This window comes from Stenella coeruleoalba (genome assembly GCF_951394435.1).
Source record: "Stenella coeruleoalba genome assembly, chromosome: 1".
Taxonomy (NCBI): Eukaryota; Metazoa; Chordata; class Mammalia; order Artiodactyla; family Delphinidae; genus Stenella; species Stenella coeruleoalba.
Window position 1 is genome coordinate 115,090,169 of NC_137169.1, and position 18,291 is coordinate 115,108,459.

An 18,291-nucleotide genomic window follows, 5' to 3' on the forward strand; every position below is an offset into this window, starting at 1 on the left:
CCACAATTACTCAGACTGCACTCTAGAGCCCGCGAGCCACAACTACTGAGCCCGCGTGCCACAACTACTGAAGCCCGTGCGCCTAGAGCCCGTGCTCCACAACAAGAGAAGCCACTGCAGTGAGAAGCCTGTGCACCACAACAAAGAGTAGTCCCCGCTCCACGCAACTAGAGAAAGCCCGCGCGCAGCAACGAAGACCCAATGCAGCCAAAAATAAAATAAATTTTAAAAATAATAATTAAAAAAAAAAACCAGTGCCTTCCCACTTTTCCATTCTCTCTTGCCCGATCCTCCCTACCCCTATATTCCAGTGATTCCCTGGTAGGCCAAGGAATCCTCCGTGCCTTTACACAGGCTGTTCCTCTGCCTGGGATGCGTTTCCTCCCTTGACTGACTTCTCACCTACTCTATCCACCACCAACTTTGTGACTTTTGGGCAACTTACTAAAGCACTGTGCACCTCAGTTCCCTAGTCTATAAAATAGAGCTAATAGTACTACCTACCTCAGAGTGGTAGAGAATTAAATGATACATGTAAAGAGCTTACAGCAGTGCCTGGCACATAGTGAGTGCTCAGCTGTGGCTGTCATCATTGTTCTCACTTCCTGTGATGATGCCTGCAATCGTCCCAATTTATCCCAGCGCAAGCTGTAAGCATTCACTGTTTGCTGACTCCTTCCTTCATGCTGCCTTAATAACCAACACATAGTTTATCACAGAACTTATCACATAGTACTGTAACTTTTTTTTTTTTCTTTTTTTTTTTTTTTTTTGCGGTACGCGGGCCTCTCACTGTTGTGGCCTCTCCCGTTGCGGAGCACAGGCTCCGGACGCGCAGGCTCAGCGGCCATGGCTCACGGGCCCAGCCGCTCCACGGCATCTTCCCGGACCGGGGCACGAACCCATGTCCCCTGCATCGGCAGGCGGACTCTCAACCACTGCACCACCAGGGAAGCCCTACCCTCCTTTTTTAGGGTTCAGGGATTTTCCAACCTCCCTCTCAGATTCAAAGCAGATGACACACAGAAAGATTTTTCAGACTTTCTTTATTCACCTGTAAAAAAACCTCACCCACACCACAAACACCACACACACGCGCATGCACGCGTGCACACGCACGCGCGCGCGCGCACACACACACACACACACACACACACACACACACGGGCAGACCTAAGATCCCTGTTCCAGTCCCCAGACTCTAGAGGCTCAGCACATCCCACACCAAGCCCACTGTCAGGGTCTGTGCCTGAGCACCAAAGGAGGAGGGGCAGTGTCCCAGGCTGGAGCTAGTTCTTGCTGGGGGCCTTCTTTGCAGGGTCCGCGTGCCTTCCCCCTGCCTCACATTAGGGCATTCACAGCAGAGTGGCCTGTTCAGGGTGGGAGACTGGCTGTCGATAGGCCGGTAGCCGGAACCTAGCAGCATCTCGACGGCGGCGGAAGGCCAGGAATTCCTCCCGAAGGGCAGCACAGCGGGCCTCAGGGCCAGGAGCGTGGGCGGTATTCAGGAGGCAGCCCTCCTCTAGAGTCTTCGCACCTGCAAGAGGGCAGAATAACGAGAGGAAGAAGTCTTAAGGTTCCCTGGGTGAAGTCTTGTGGTTCACCGGCACCGTGAAGCTCCCTAGGGCCTGCCAATGCAGAGAAGCCAAGACAGCAAGAGGAGAGGGCCTGGGGCCCAGGGCCCAGCTGGGAACTGACTAGGTCCTAAGGGTGTGGGTGCAGGACAGCAAGGCCAGGGGTGCCTGCCTTTCTGGAGGGCTCCCACACCTAGCTCTGGCTCAGCTTCAAGTCGGGATCGAGGGCCAGTCAAGCCCAGGTGCAGAGTCTCCAGCAATTCCATGTCCCCTGGGAATTCTGAGTCCCATTCATAGTTCTCATCCACAGATGTGTTCCTCCTGTTAAAAGGGACAGACGTTTGGTATGGGTGGAGCAATGGAGGGTAGCCAGAAAAGCCTGAACCCGGGGACCCCCAGCTGAGGGTGGGCCATGGGTTTCCTCTGAAGATCCCTGGACCTCAGCAAAAGGACCTCAGCTCTCCTGGTCCCAGGGTGGGAATGGAGCAGAGAAGGCAGACGGTATAGGAGAGGGGTGGGGAGAACCTGGATAGGGCAGGGCTGGGCAGGGACTGCCCTCACCTGGTGCTGACCGTCACCACATGCTCCCTTCGGGGCCACCTCTCAGGGCCACTGGCCCAGCTGCTGGTGTCTCCTGGAGCGGGGCTGAGGTAGCTGCCTCCTGCAGAGGGGGCCGTGGAGGGGGGCCGAAGGAAGGAGGCGCTGCCCCGCCCACTGCTCTGGCTTGTGAGGCTGCCCCGAGGCGCAGCAGGCAGAAGGCTTGGCAGCAGCCGCTCCCTCAGTGTCCAGTCAGTCAGCGCTGTGTACGGGGGCTCTGGGGAGGCCCCAACCCCGAGCACGGCCCCAGGAAGCGCCGCCCTGGGGAACTCAGAGTGGGAGTCCAGGGGGTGGAGGAGAGATGAGGTGGGGCGGGGCCGGGTATCCATGTAATCTGGGGGAGGAGCAGGCTCCTCCAAGGGGGGCCAGTCCCCATCTACGTTCATCTCCCTGAAGAAGGGCAGGCTCAGGTACTGGAGCAGGGGTCCCGGACCTGGCAGGGAACTGGGTGGCGCTGCTGGAGGGGGCCTCACAGGGCTGATGTCTGCAATGCAGAGGGGCTGGGCCATCCCACTGGGGCTGCTGCTGCCATCATAGGACCTGGCCTGACGCTGAGCTGGGGTCCGAGGCTCAGCCTGATCAGGGCCTGACTTTTCTTGGGAGGTCCCCACCTTGGGTCCCATCACAAATCGCCCATCTGGTCCCCGGCAAATGGGCTCCAGGGGTAAGGGCCCCCGGCTAGGTGGAGGATCCGGAGGGGGGCTGGGGGGTCCAGCGGGTTCCCCCCAGAGCAGACTCTGGCGCAGGCTGGGGACTGGGGAACCCTGGAGCTTCAGCTTCGCCACGCTGTCAGGACTGCCCGAGCCCGAAGCAGAGCTGGGGAAGGACAGGAGATCAGGGTCTGTGGTAGGGGGCCAGTCCCCCTCCCAGGAACCAGCGTCAGGCCTTGAGAGGTTTGATGCAGAACAGAGCAGAGCTAGGGAGAGCAAGGGAGAAAAGGACCCACAAGGTGGAGGGGTGGAGCGGTGGAGGGGAGGCACAGGCAACGCTGGACCAGCCCCCAGGCTGGGGCCTCTGCACTTCCATCCTTACCTCCCTCTCACTTCTGTTCCACCTCTCCTACCCCTCCTACCCCAAGGTGCAGAAAAGGAAGCAGAGAACCCTGGTGCTCACAGAAGGAAGCCGAGGAAGTGGAGGGACTTACTGGGGAGCTGACTTCCCGGCCGGAGAGAAGATAAGAGGTGCATCTGTAAGGACAGGAGAACCAGAGGTGACACAGGCACCCAATCTCATCTGCCTGGGAAAAGTGGAGGCCAGTGGGGAAGCAGGACCACGGGCTGTGGGAACACACCTGGCCCACGTAGGAGGGAGGGATTTCTCCTCCAGGTAGGAGGTGCTTATGGAGGGGCGGGGCCCTTCTTTGGCCGGGCCCCAGGTGGCCTACCTTGGCGGAGGCGTTTGCGGTGGCGACGCGCGGCTCTGCGCCGGTTCATAAGGCAAGCGGCCAGGATACTCACGAGGACAGCCACGCCCAGGAAGCAGACCCCGCCCACCACGCCGGCCAGCACTGGCTGGGGCAGGAGGCCCGGCAGCTGTGTGCGCGAGGGGTAGACCTCCAGGCCTGGGCAAAGGGCCACGGGGGAGGGTCGGTGTCCACGACTTAGTGGGCTTCGAGCCCCCCAATGCCCAGGGCTCTGCCCTCCTGCCAGATTCTCACCAGAAGTGGAGACGTTGGCCGTGTTGCTGGGATCACTGACATAGCTACCGGCGAAGGCCACAAGGCGGAACTCGTAGAGAACGTCCTGGAGGTTGGGGTCCAGGAAGGGGGTCAGGGCTCAGCACTGCCCACCCCCAACCCCGTTCGGAAAGACTTTGCAGTTGGAAGGTACGGGTGAAGTGGACAGCCGGAGGTGAGGATAGTCAAATCAGGGTGAGATCAGGTTTGGGGAGTGGAGCAGAGGGCAGGAGGGCTGCTGGGAGGACCCTCCCTGTGCCCACTTCCCACACCTACCTTGATAAGTCCTGGCACCAAAAACTGCATTTCACTGCCTGCCACGGCCCGATCCAGCACCTCCCACCCCTGGGAGCTTTGCCGTGCCTCCAGGACGTAGCCATCCAGTCTCTTAGGGACCAGTTCTGGGGGGTCCCAATGAAGGAGTACCCCCCGGGCTGTCCTCACTGCCACCAGACCTCTCGGAGGGGACAGGGGGGGCAGCATCTCTGTTGCGGGAGGACTGGGGGCAGCTGGTGTGGTAGGAAGCCCTGAATGGGACAGATAGACTCGTAAAGATGGGATTTCCAGCGCTCTTCCCCTGCTCCTCTGGCCTTCGACATCCCCTGGTGCCCAGCTGCTCTCCCAGAGCCCCTAAAGACAAGCCTGGATCATCTTCCACAAAGCCCTCTGGCCCCCAAGCTGCCCAGCACCTCTGCCCCCTCCCACCCAGGTCCCTACAGCCCTTGCCTATCCCTGTCTGCTGCTCTGGGTAAGAGGTCTCTCACCTTCAGGAGCAGACAAGACGATCTCGCTGAAGGGCCCGCTCCCCAGCTTGTTCTGAGCGAGGACGCTGAACTGGTATTGGGTGTGGGGCTGCAAGCCTGGCACTAGGAGGTGAGCAGCCCCCAGGGGCACAGCCAAGGACACCCAGTCGTAGTGGGCTCGGTCAGGACGCTTTGCCCTGGAGGACAGGAGGAAATGGGGGCTGACCTCTCCCCTCCCTTTCAGCATCCGGGGTCTCAGGACCTGGGCCATGAGTCCCTGAGATTCTCTGGAACTCGGGCAGCAGAGTTAGGGCAGGGCTGGGATAGAGGGCTGGGAGAAAAGACAGAGGGCCAGAGAGAGAATCAGGGTGTTGAGGGAGAGGGATGGCAGGGGCAGGTCGCTCACAGTGGGGTGTACCAGACGCTGAATCTCTGCAGGTAGCCACCATCAAAGCCAGGCTCCCAGGAGACATTGGCACCCTTGGGCAAAGGCACGACGGACACATTGGTGACGACGTGGGGGCTGGTGCCTGGGTGGGGGGAACAGAGGGATGATGGTCAGGGTGCTGAGGGACAGCAAAGAGCTAGGGGGAGACTAGGGCTTCGGCCCTCCACCCATCATCCCAGGGGCACCCCACCCAAGATCCCCCATCTGGGCCCCCCAGAATGATTTATTCCCATCTCCTTCCCACATGGCTGCCTCCAGCTGGCTCTGCCCCCACTAACCCAGCACGTAGACATTCGTGGAGGTGGCCACTCGGGCCACAGCATTGCTGGCTGTGCACTCCCAGCGCCCGTGGGCCTCCTTGGTCAACGGTCGCAGGATGAGGCTACTGTTGCTATCCACCTGGGCCTGGCCCTGCAGCCCCCGGCCCACCTACAGAACCACTGGTCAGCCCTGAGGACACACGCAGCCACCCCTCACCAAGGGCGCCACTCATCTCTCTGGGCAGCTCCAGTTTCCTCCCCGCCCTGCCTCTGACAGCCCTCTCCTCCCCCTTCTCCCTCCCACAAAACGGCCAGGGGTACGGAGAGGCAGGGGCACAGGAGGCGTGAATACAGGAGGAGCAGGGTCAGGAGCCTTACCTTAGCCCAAGAGATAGTAGGCGAAGGGTCTCCTCGGGCAGAGCAGGGGATGAGTAGCTCCCGCCCTACTTCTTGGAAATATTCTTCCTTGGGCCGTTCTAGAAAAGCTGGGGGAGCCTGTAAGCCAGATCTGGCATTGGGAGGGGGCTCTCTCACACTGCTGTCTAAGGGTCGTTCCTTCCCCTCTGCGGGGCCCCCGTCATGCTGCGTCTGTCTCCATCTCTCAGTGTCTCTCTAGCTTTCTCTCTGTTCCCCAGCAGGGAAGCTGGAGGGACATTGCTGGAGAGACGAGGGCCTCTCTGGAGACGTACAAACCTCTGCAGAACACCCTTCACCCTGCCCTCTGCTTCCCACTCTCTTCCCTCTAGAGCGGAGGGCAGCCTGGTCCAAATTAAAGGGTCGGGGCAGGCAGGATATCTTACTGTGTGGAGGTGACCGATGCCCCACCTCCCCAGCACCATCTCTGCAAAAACCTCTGTGATGGCATCTGACAGCTGCTGCCGTGGCCACCGTGGGAAACACAGACTGGGAAGCCCACCCCCCCTCCCCACATGTGTCTGTCCCACCCGCCTCTGTCAGCCCGGTGTCAGCACTAGGTTCGCATCTTCGGCCACCTGACCCGCTGCCGCTGGCCCCCCCGAGCCTCACCTTGAGCAGCACGCGGGTCACCGGGGAGGGCCCTGCAGTGCCAAGACGGTTGTAGGGGGTGCAGGAGTATTCTCCCAGCACATCCTCATTCCCCAGGGCAATGATCAGAGAACCTTCTGGGCCCTGGGACCAGCCAGGGAACTGGAGGCATGAGGAGATGACAACCAGAGAGAGAAACTCAGCGGAGGCCAGACCAGAGATGGAGAGAGGCAATGCCCGGGAGGGACCCACATCTATGCAGAGGATGCCACAACCCTACCCCTAGGCCAGACCTCTCTGTGAATTCCATCCTTCCTTTCTCTTTCCTACAGAGGGGCCACTACCAATGGGGGTGAAGACTGGGACTGCAGACTCCAGGAGAGCCACTCACGGGGAATCCAGTGTGCACGGCACACCCTGGGGTTGAGCTTCAAAGGTGTGGGTCTCCCGGCCTGCTGTCTTCCCAGCACTCCGAGATTACATTCTGCATCTTCCACCCCAAATCGGTTCTTCTTCCTGGCTTCCCTAGTTCTGTGTTAAAGGCTAACATCCGACTCCTCGCTCTGTCTCAGGCCCCACGTCTGTCCTCCTGGGAAGGCCTTTTGTCCCATCTATCTTCATGTCCTCCTTTCTAGCTCAGGCCTCGTAACCTCTCACCCACACTCTCATTTCAATAGCCTCTGTACCCCCTCTGTCTGTCCAGTCTCTTCCTCTCCATTCCTATCACACCGTTGCCCAAGCAACTTCACTGCCTCCGAATGCCTTTGGACTTTTTTTTAAAACCTTAGACAAAAATTTATTGAGCACCACTACAGTTGCAGTAGCCCTGGGGAGACTAGGATTAAAAGATGAAATACTAGCCCACAAGGAATTTGTGGTCTTTGCCGACAAACAAAAGATCTCAATCCCCGTGGAATGAGGTAATATTAACTTGGCATCCATAGTTCCTCCTTTTGGTCCCAACCAGTCTTTCCAGATTTCTCTGCACCAGTCACGTCCCCATAGGCACTGTAGCTCCCCCCAGCTGGGAGACTCATCATGCCATAAATGCACTATACTGTTCCTGCCCTGGTTTCTGCATGGAATGTCTCTCCACCCTTCAAGGCCCATCACCAGAGTCCCAGAAGCTGTTGCTGATCTATCCTCAACCAGTCCTAAGAGGAAGGTGCTCGCTGCCTCCTGGCCTTCTAGCAGTGTCTGCACGGCTGTGCTGCCCCCTCTAGGCATGGGTGTCTCTGCTCCTGTCCCCCATGCGACAACCTACACAGCATGTTCCCCAGTCACTGAATTGATCTAATGCCGCCCCAGCTGTCCTGACTAGAATACCACCAAGCTAAGTCCTCTATCCCCTGCCCCAAGCCTGTACCTTGTCCAGCTGCAGGGCCTGCCCATCCTTGGTCCAGCTGACAAAGAGCAGTGGGGGGTTGGCACGAACCGGGCACCGGATCACCCCCCGCATGCCCATGGGCAGGGGTGTCTCAGGAGGCATGGCAGTCACCTGGGCGGGGTCTGGGGGGAAGCAGTGACAAGTTGTCGGGGAGGAGCTTGGCCTGGCCCAGGGGAGGAGAGCAGTCTGGGGAGGGAGCTGGGGTCAGGCTTACAGAGAACAGTGAGGTAGGCAGAGGCCGAGGGTGGGCGTGGAAGGCCATTGCTGGGTACACAGGTGTAGCGGCCCGCATCATCAGGCTGGGCGGCCTGCAGCCGCAAGCTGCCATCCACCAGGATCCGCACTCGGGGCTGCAGGCGGCTGCAGTATGGCACGTGGGCAGGGGGGTCCAGGTCTTGCTGGACTCAGACTGCCCATCAGTACCCCACCCCCACCCCACCCCATGCCTCACCTAATGTGGAAGACATTGGTGCTGTCCTGGAACCAGCTGTAGGTGAGGTTAGCGGGGTACGCCTCAGCCTGGCAGGCCAGGGAAACATCCTGAGAGGCATTGACCGTGCTGTTCTTGGGGGGCACCACGATGACTGGGGGTCCTGTCAGGGGGAGCACACGGGGGAGGGGAGGCCTCAGCCCAGTCTGCCAGGAACCCTAAGGGTCACTTCTACAGTTCTTCCCAGGTCCGCTCTCTGGAATACAGGGCTGGTTGCTACAAAGCCTTGGGAGTGGAAACAGGTCCTAACCCTTTTATTTAACACAAGTTCTTCCTCTGCCCTGGCTAGCTCCCCTTCCCATCACCTCCATTCACCTAGTTTCCGGTGTGTGTGTGTGTGTGTGTGTGTGCTGGGGAGGGGGAATCAGTTCTACCCCTCTGATCACCCTTTATACCTTTACACCCACTACCCTTTCCATCCTTCATCTGTCACACCTGAAATCACCTCTATGTCTCCTACCCTAATCTGGGTACCCAGTACCTTACCCCAAGATGCTGCAGCAATCCCTGACTCCAGGCTCCGCCATCACTGCCACTCTGATGGCCATTCATGCAGAAATGTCCCCCCCACCTTTGGCCACAGAACACTTCTACTCAAGAACCCACAACAGCTCCTGGCTCCTAGCACATTAAGCTCAAACTTCTTGACCCAGCCCCGTGGGCCCTTGTAACCCCTGCCTGGCCAACTGTCTTTTCATATGTCAAGTCCTTGTGAACTCTTTCAGGTCAGTATGGGCAGCTCACTGCGCCTAGGCCAGACTCACTCCCATCTCCATGCCTTTGCTCTCTGGACCCGCAGTCCAGAATGCTCTTCCCTGAGAGCCTGGCCTTCCCCGAGAGCCTAGCGTCTGCAGCTGCACTGCTGTTTCCCTTCTCTGGGCTCCTATAATAAGTGGTCAGTAATAAGCGGTAATGATATGAGTTGGTGTACAGGCATGCCGGGCATAGCTGAGCACCTTACCTGCGCTATTCTCATTTAATCCTCCCAAGAGCCTTTTGTGGTAGAAATTATTGTCTCCACTTCATAGGTGAAGACATGAAGGCTCAGAGGCAGAGAGACTGTGAGGTGACTTGCCCGAGATCAGCGGGGAAGGCAAATTCATACTCAGGCCTTCTCAACACCAGACTCGACACCACTGCCCAGCACTGCCTCTCCCACAGTACCCAGGAGAGAGGCACTTCGCCACTGCGTCTTATTTCCCCCTGTGGATAAGAGGCTCCGTGAAGGCAGAGTCTACTTCTCAGCTTGCTTTCTAAGGGGAAGGGCTTGGCCAGGAATTACTATGATCATTGTGCTCGTCTGAACCTAATTCTTGTAACAATCCTGCAAGGAACATAGGAACCTCTTCGTATAGATGAGGAAACTGGAGGTCAAGGGGGTTCCATGGCTCATGGTCTAACACCAGCACCCACGCTCTTCTCACTATACCACATTGCTGGCTCTAAATATCTATCTCCGTTCACTGATCCTTTTACAGGCAAGATGCTGGTTTTAGAGGAAGAGCCTGTATTGGGAGCGCCCTCCCTCTCCATGGGCCCCTCACCTCAGGCACAAGCCTCCGCCCACCCCCCCCACCCCACCCCACCCCCACCCCCGGCTGCTGGCTGTGTGCACCTCCAGCCACAGGTCAGTCCTCTCACGTGTGTGTCCTGTTTCCCGGCCCTCCCCCGAGACAGCACCTAGCACCAGCAGCTGGGTGGCGTGGATGGCGCTGCCCTCAGTGCTGGAGGCTTGGCAGGTGTAGACCCCGGAGCTGCCTCGCTCCACCCTCCGGATCCTCAGCGTCCCGTTCTGCACCTAGAGTCAGAGTGGGTGAGGAAGGACTCTTGTGTCTCCCCTGCCCACGGCGGGCCTCAGACCCCGCACTTCCCAGTCTGGCCAGCAGAGGGAGGCAGCGTGCTGGGCTCAGGGAAGCCTATGCCAAGCCCTCCTCCGGCCCGTCTCCCAACCTCCTGGCCTCCAGCCCCGCTCCCAGGCCACTACCTGCCTCACACTCTCACCCTGTCCAGCCCTGGGACTCACTTGCACCTGACTCTGGCCCTGGCCGAGGTCCTGTCCTAGGAGCTTCCAAGTCACACGAGGTTGGGGGCTGCCGCGGGCCGCGCAACGCAGGGTCACAGGCTCCAGTTCCCGCACTTCCAGCACCTGGGGAGGCGTCTCCAGGAATTGAGGGGGCGCTGCAAGGAGAGAGGCATCAGGGATTGCCAGAAGGGCCATCAGCCCAAAGAGCAGCGTCCGAGGACCAGAGAGGCAGATCAGGGCCTCAGCCTTCAGCCCATCAGCCCACCAGCTTCATAGGAATTCCCAACCCAGGGCCACCCTGTCTGCTGCACCCAGGACCCAGTAAGGAGGCACAAGCCCGTTCCCCCACTGGCTTGCAGAGTTGGTTAGGGAGCTGACCACCAGGCTGGGTGTTCAGAGCTGGGAGAGAACTAGGTGCCCTCTAGGAAAGCACTGTCCTGGGAGTCAGGAGACCTGAGTTCTAGACTGCTCCGCCACTAATCAGTCGTATGACCCAGTCTCCCCATGCCCCATCTGTGAAATGGGAATAATTATGACCTCCTTGCTTCTTAGGGTTGAGACAGAATTCATGAGGTACTGGGTTAAAAGGTGTTTTGAAAAAACAAAATGTTGTATATACGTGAGTGATGGTTCACTCAGGGCTCAATAACCCCTTATCCCCTCCTACCCATTACCCTCTCTTGGCCAGGGAGGCAGGAGCAGGGAAGAGAGAGGAAGAGGAAGTTCCTGACAAAGAGTCGAGAAGGCTGATTGGATTCAGGTTTGAGGAACTGAAAGGGCAGGAGTGGGGGTGGCAGGGGTAAGATGCAAACAGGGAGCCAGCAAACAGGAGGTGTCAGCAAGGGTGGGGCATCGGGACTGCCCTCCTCCCCTCCCCCTCCTTCCCCTCCCCTCCCTCCTCCTTCCTCCCCTCCTTCCCCCTTCCTCTCCCCTCCCTCCCCCTTCCTCTCCCCTCCCTCCCCCTTCCTCTCCCCTCCCTCCTCCTTCCTCTCCCCTCCCTCCTCCACAGCCTGCCTGCTCCCAGCCTCATACAATTGACTGTGAGGTGCACCCAGGAGCCGTTAGCAGAGTCGTCCTCGGGTCTGTGCTGGTCCAGGAAGAGCACGCGGCACTCGTACCAGCCCTGGTCCTCAGCCCGCAGCCCCTCGATCTGGAGAGATGCCCCCTTCTGAAGCCGGACGCGCCCTGGGGGAGGAGCCCTGGATCAAGGGTGCAGAAGGGACCCCATGGGAACCCCAGGCCCCTGGTCACACTGGTCATTCTCAGACGTCAAGAACAGGCTCAGTGTCTCCCAGTTACCCTGATAGAGTGGGGTCCAGAGAGGCACAGATGGGGTTGGGGTCACTGAGGGCAGATCTCTCCCTTCAGCCCCTCTGATGGCTCCTGCCTTTCAGCAGCTGGGACCCGGCTTAGACAAAGAGAAACCGGAGCAGCAGCAGGTGGGCACTGAACTACGCCCAGCTTCCAGGACTGTAGGGGGAAGGGGCTTGAAGAGCCAACACTCAGTCTCCTCTGGATTCATACAGAATCTGCCCATCCCTGAGCTCTTTTTGTAAGGGGAGTCCCGGGAGTGCTCCTGCCAGAGGACTCGGGGCCCAGAAACCACAGCTGGGTTTGGGATCCACACCTCGCCTACCAAAGCCCCCTAATCCGCCAGGGCTATTATCAGCGGCCTAAGCGCCTTAGGGTGGCCAGAGTCCAAACCAGCCAGGCAGCAAGGTCAGCAGCCTCCTCACCCCATCCCCTCACGCTCCAGGGCATCCAAGCCCCGGCTGACAGACTACATAGAGCTCCACAAATCACCCAGCCCCAGCGCAAGCAGACGGCGCCCTCCCACCCCGACGGAGTCCTGCACCCCAGACAGCTTCGTGGGTCCCTGGCAGTGCAGCCTAGAAAGCAAGGCGCACGCTGGGGAGCCACAGAGACCTAGCCTCCGGCTCTGCCATTTACTTCTTTGGCCAGATCACTTAACTTCTCTCTCAACATCAACTTCTTCATCTATAAAATGAGAGAGAAAAAAATCCAGGTAGGGTGGATGGAAGGCAGGCAGCATGGTGCCTGACCTCGGCGGGTGCTTAAATAAAAGCGGTTGAACAAATGAAGGAGCTCATGATCTGAAATCAGCAGCCTGCATTCAACCTTGGCCCACCCCTCACCTGACAACACACCCTCTCCGTCTTCTCCCCTGTAGTAGTGAACAGTGCCGTCACGCACATCACCCTACCAGAAACCTGGTGTCACCCAGATTGCTCTCTCCATTAACCCCACATCTGCTTGTTCAGTAAGCCTTTCAATTCTACCTCCTGGATGCTGTTTCCCTCTCTGCCACCTTCTCTTTAGTTTAGTCCCATAGCATCTCTCTCCTGGGTTACACCAACAGTCCACAAAGAGGTCCCGCTGCCTCCAGCCTCCCGCCCTCCACATTCATCAGCGACCCACCCCGCCTTGACCTTTGATAGGGACAGCTGACATTTTCTAATTCTTGTGGGTTATGCTAAACGAAAGCAACCAGACTGCGCCCCTACTTTGCCCGTTCTAAGACTGGGCAGTCTGAAGCTGCTCACACACTTGCCCTCTCCCATCTGCTTGCATTCTACCTCTAGGGTTCACCTTTCTGAAATAGAATCAAAACCCATGGGGGCCCTGAAGACATCAAGGAAAAAAGAGGAGATGATCAGGCTGAGGCCGGCGCTGTGCTCATAGGCAAGGGACTTTTTTCTTCCAAGAATGAGGTCCAAGGGCGCAGACTCTCTAGAAAGGGTGGAGCTGCTTAAAGGGCTAGGTGTTTAAATCCCCACCTAGAAGATAAGCCTGGGTCATGCAGGTAAATATTTAATACGATCACACCCTTCCTCCCACCAGTGGGATTCCTCAGTAACCCTAAACTGCCTGGCCATGGGACCCCCGCAGACCCCACTGCGACCTCTTCTTTTTTCTTTTTTCTGGCTGCACCACGTGGCTTGCTCCCCAACCAGGGATTGAACCCCGGCCATGGCAGTGAAAGCCCGGAATCCTAACCACTAGGCCACCGGGGAACTCCCTGCGACCTCTCCTACGTCCCGTGTGATGGCAACATTTCATTACGGTGATCTTCAGTCGCTACAAAGAAGGAAGAAGAGGGAAGGGAAATAGAGTCTGGGATATGAGCCACGTAATATTAGGCATTGTCACCATACTTAATCCTTCCAAGAATTCCATTATAGAAGAAGGAATTGATGTTAAGCTTCTTTCCAATAAGCTACTCAGGGATCCAGCCAGGCCTCCTTTCTCACGATGCAGCATGCTCTCCATTGCACACTAGTGTGAGGATCAAGGGACGCTCAGGGCACTGATCGCCGAGCATAGTCAGTATATGCTCACTCGGGGGATGTTGGCAGCCAACGGGTAACAGCTCCAAACGTCTGTTGATCAGAACATCTAATAAAGCATAGAGTATGTCCTAACTTTTCTGTGAGGTACGAATGGCTAGACCTGTAGAGTCGCAGAAGCACAGGAAGCTGGCCAGGGGCAGGCCGTCCTGTATCCTCCTGAGTCCTGGGCCCCCCTCCACCCGCAGAGCCGGAGCCTGAGTGTCTTTGGACCTCCCCACGTGCAGGGGAGTGTAGAGGAAGGAGGCACAGTCCCCATTCTTGCAAGCTCTAGGAAGGCACGGAATCCACACTCATGGACACGTGCAAGTTCATATACACACAGAAGCTTAAAAAATATTCCAAGAGGCTAAGAAGCAGGAGGAGTATGGAAGGCTTCCAGGAAGAGGTGACTCTGCAGAGGGGATGCAAGGCTAAAGGTAGTGAGGGGAGATGATGACAGGGAGCCAGGTGGTTCTAAGTGGAGGATAAGATAACTGATTTGTATCAAATGACTCAGGACAGAGAGAAAATTCATGTCCCTTCTGCCACATGGGGTATCTTGAAACTCCCAAGAAATATAGCACAGAAGTCGAAGACCCAAAGCTGGTCCCATGAATTAGAAGAGCTGATCTCAGATCCACCCCAGGAAAGCTGGTGTAGAGGAAGTGGACCCTCTTTCCTCTGCACACCGAGTCACGGTTTCACACCGTGCAGGCACTCTGTACAGGCTCTGTGCTGGGTTCCTTACGTACAGCAGCTAACTCCATCCTAGGATGTAGTCCTGGCTTGTTTTATCCTGCTTTTTACTACTTTTATACTCGTCTATAAATCCAGTCTCCTCTGCTAGATGGATTCCAGGGTCCTCAAAGATTGGAAGCCTTCTCTTCAGTGTCATCCCTGAAGCCCCAGTCTCTCTCATGGTCCCTCCCACATTCTAGGCCACAGGCCTCACACACACAGTCCCAGGCCATCTCCCCTTCGCTTGCCCAGAGGGTTTATGACAGGACAGCATTGTCCTTAGCAACCTTCACCTCCCGTTGCCTAGCAACTGCAGTTCAGAGTCCCCTACACAAAGGCTGAGAGGCCCCTTCCACACTGGGAGGCAGTAAAAGGGTTAATGGGTGCAGGGGCCTCTCCCCAGGGCCCTGACTCCCCAGACTAGCCCTGCCCGACCAGGAGCTCCAGAGCTGGGGCAGGGGTGGGCATGAAGGGCAGGGGTAGGAAGAAAGACTTGCAGCTGAAAGGAACACCACAGAGACAGAAAGAAAACCCACAGGTAGCAAAGTTGCTACCGTCCAGGGGTTTGTCCGCCTGAGGGACCTCAAGACAGGACAGAGGGCAGGGGGTTGGGGGGAGGAGAGTTGCACATCTCCCTGGGGGAAGCCCAGGAAAAGCCCTTCTCTCCCCTGTCCTCCACCTCCCCCTGCCCTGCCTTCAGTCGGGCAACGTTCTGCATCTGCGGAGCCTCAGCCTGGCAGCCCAGCTCCTCCCAGCCCGGCGGGCAGAGGCAGGGAGGGCTGGTGGGCACAGCCGTTGTCTCTCCACTTGTCCTAATTGGGGCCCCGCTTTCATCAGTTCTCCGGGGGCTTGTGCAGACACATACGCTCCCACCAGGCTGTTTGCCAACAACTGACCCCAGTTTGAAAATAAACTCTTCCCTCCTGCAGCACCTGCCTGAGCCTCCTCCCCTCTCTGCTCAGCCTGCCCCGCGGCGACAGCTCAGCCAATCCTGTGGCTTCTCCCAGGATTCAAACTAAAGAGGGAAAAGGGAGGGGGTCCCCCTGCCCCCATCGACGTCCTCCCAGGTGGCCTTTCCTGGGCTTCCCCTCTGAAGAGGAGGCAGCCAGACTCTCTCCCCAGCAGCCCCAGCCCCAGCCCTAGGCTCTCCCACACACTGTCCTCGGAGACCTGCACTAAACCGCTCAGATTAAGGCTCCATCAGGGATTAGGGGGAAGCTGAGCCTTTCGAGGGAGCCAGCTGGGGCACAGGAGAAGGCCCCTAGGGAGGCCTATACACTATTTTAAGTCCATACAGAAACCAGCTGAAGCAGGAACCCAGCCCAGCTCCATCCATTTGCTGATCTTTAAGGGAACCTGGTCCATCCCCAGCCCACCCCGTCCGCGCACGAACTCTGCTGTACCCAGAATCAGAAGCAGTGGAGAAGCAGCCAGGTCGTAGACCCACCCACCCTGCTGCCCCCTCAGCCCACTCCCTAGAAGCCTAGAACACCCAAACTAGCATTTAAGAAAGTAGGGGAAGAAGAGGGCAGGGCAGTGAGAAGATAGCGGAGCTAGGGACCAGGAGAGGGCCAAGGAGGGAGAACAGGGAGAATGAGGATGGTCTGGGAGGTTTCATGAGCTCTAGAAAGAGCGATTAGAGAAGTAGGATGGACACTTGGAATAGGGCTGCGGGATCTCCTTTGGAACAGACCATGTGGAGTTTTAAAGAGACCACATGTGTGTCTCTGTGTGTGTGTGTGTGTGCGTGTGTGTGTGTGTGTGTGTGTAAATGAATGAATCCTTCAATGAATGAACACTGCTTGGGAGCAGAGCCACGCTTGTTAAGCAGAGTTCAGGCAGTGGAGCTGGAGATGAGTTTGGGACAGGGGCAGAGCTGTTAAGAAGAGGACTTGTTCCCACTCTACCCAGTCCACCTTTGTTGGGGACACCTCCCGACCTCCCACCTGAGGATAAGCCTTACCCATGTAAGCAGGGTCGATGCGGGGAGAGTAGAGGCCGAACTGAATGAAGATGGGAAGCAGGAATCCAAAGCGCAGCCACTCGATGACGTGCAGAGGGGGCCGGCCAGCCGGGGACAGCAGGTCACAGCCCAGCACCGCGCTCTCCCCGGCCCGGCCCACCACCGACACCACCTCAGGCTTCCCTCGACCTGCAGGGCACGTGGCATGAGGACACAGCAGAGGGCCAGAATCAGGGCTGGGAGGGGAGATACCCTCTCTGTCTTTGTGGGCTCCCCAGGCCTTTGTGAAGTGGTTGAGGAAATCCTCGACTTCTGCAGAACCAGTGTTGCTCCTCCCCTCCGCTGACCTGCGCACAGAGAACCCCAGGGGACCACCACCCACCCCAAGGCCAACAGGGAGTTCCGGAGCCCAGGAAGTCCAGCTCACCGTCAGCCCCCTGGCCGATGATCAGGCTGAGGATGGCCAGACTGAGGCACCAAACCATAGCCCAGCTGCCTGCTCGCCCGGCCCCTCCTATCCACAGGGGCCCAGACGGAGGGGCCCAGGGACCTGCACAGCCCAGCAAGCCCTGTCAATCCTTCTGACTGGGTAACGGGGGTCAGCTCTCACTCTTCTGGACAGTTAGGGCTTGGCTCGTGTAACACCTGATGAAGCCGTCCTCTGGAGCACCGCCAGATCTAGATGCAAAACGCAAGGCAACGTGCAGAGTGGGCCAATGTTGGAAACCAGAAGAAACCCCGAGTTAGAGAGAAGCTGGAGGTGAGCAAAGGCAGAAGGAGAGAGGAGAGCAGATGCGTGGGGGAAGGGCTGGGGTGAGGGAGTGCCGGGTGGGGAGACCAGACAGATGAGGACATGTGGGGAGCAGAGGAGCTGGAAAGATCTTAGAAAAAGCAGAGGGATTCCGGGGATACGCAGGTTACCAAGGCTCTCGGAAAGCTGGGCCAGGAGGGAAATTGGGTTCCTACACACTTGGGAAAGGACTTCTCAGGAAAGCATGGGAGATGAAGAGCCCCATAGCCCAGCCTCTTCTCCCTGTTCTTTCCTTAGTCCTGATGCTGATAACAAGGTAGCAGATAGCAAGGTAGAACCAGTATTTTCGCCTCCACCCCACGGTGACAAATAAGGACCTTGGGTATCTCAGAGCCTTGCTCAGGCGCACAGAGCCAGTTAAGGGCAAAGCCTGGATGAAAACCCAGGGAAAGTGGCCCCCAGAGCACAAATCCTTGCCTCATTTCTCCAGCCTCTGTGAACCCTGCAAGCTGGAGGCCCTGTACCTCTTTCTCCATCAGCCTCCCAATACTGCTTTAGCCATGAATGAGTCAGACACTTGGGAGAGGACGATTGCCTCCCATCTGCTGGTATGGGGGCCCAGGCAGCATCCTCCAGGTCTGGGCAGGTCCTGGGGCTGGCGGCTGACGCCACTTCCTCTTCTTGATGCTGTCAGGCAGCCCTCCCTCTGCCAGACACCATGACCCAAGTGCCTTAACCCAATTCCTCCCACTTACTCTCCCTCCAGTATCTTCGGGGCCTAAGGTTTGCTAGGTTCCCCCTTCACTAACCCCAGGGGCATGGTCCATGAGAAGCTAAAAAGTCAACCAGTCCCTAGGGTGTACAAAGTGAGCCCTGGAGCATGGAGGGGAGGAACTCTTGATAGCCCCAGCCCCTGAGCATCTAAGGAAGTCACAGCAGGCTGGGGTGGTGGTGGTGATGGTGGTGGGGGGTGCTGCCTTGGGCCTGGAAGATCCAAGTGGACTCTGCTCTGCGGGCCTCCACCCCACTCTTGGCCTCACAGTTCGGAATGGGCTATAAAACACCCCTGCCTGGACTGAATGGCCCTGCACGTCTAACTCCTGATAACTCACCAGCAAGCACCCATCGCCCTTGCTTCCCACTGTCCCCAGCCACCTCATGGACATATCTTTTTCCAAATGCATAGGAACCCCCAGTTCCCTCCTGGCTCAGTTTTCTGAAAACCTCAGCATCCAGGTTTGCCCAGAACTCCTCTGTGTTTCCTAAGATCCTTCCAACTCTTCTGTC

The 18,291-nt window shown here is 57.9% G+C and overlaps 1 protein-coding gene across 2 annotated transcripts; it reads right to left on the bottom strand.

Moving 5' to 3' along the window:
* Window positions 1-1,154: 1,154 nt before the first annotated feature.
* On the bottom strand, window positions 1,155-16,842 carry IGSF9 (immunoglobulin superfamily member 9). 2 transcript variants are annotated; one of them, XM_079928036.1, is made up of 20 exons: window positions 16,681-16,842; window positions 16,254-16,442; window positions 11,235-11,387; window positions 10,203-10,357; window positions 9,855-9,977; window positions 8,141-8,325; window positions 7,904-8,049; window positions 7,669-7,811; window positions 6,324-6,464; window positions 5,676-5,792; window positions 5,316-5,466; window positions 4,996-5,119; window positions 4,611-4,786; window positions 4,123-4,373; window positions 3,829-3,913; window positions 3,556-3,732; window positions 3,316-3,358; window positions 2,136-2,987; window positions 1,768-1,895; window positions 1,155-1,537 (listed from the first exon to the last, which is right to left on the bottom strand). In XM_079928036.1, the coding sequence occupies exons 1-20, from the start codon at window positions 16,736-16,738 to the stop codon at window positions 1,356-1,358; spliced, it is 3,579 nt and encodes a 1,192-aa protein (XP_079784162.1). In that variant the 5' UTR covers window positions 16,739-16,842; the 3' UTR covers window positions 1,155-1,355. The 2 variants fall into 2 exon arrangements, with proteins under 2 accessions (XP_079784162.1, XP_079784163.1); XM_079928037.1 differs by having other exon boundaries at window positions 8,141-8,282; window positions 9,860-9,977; window positions 16,648-16,842.
* Window positions 16,843-18,291: the final 1,449 nt, after the last annotated feature.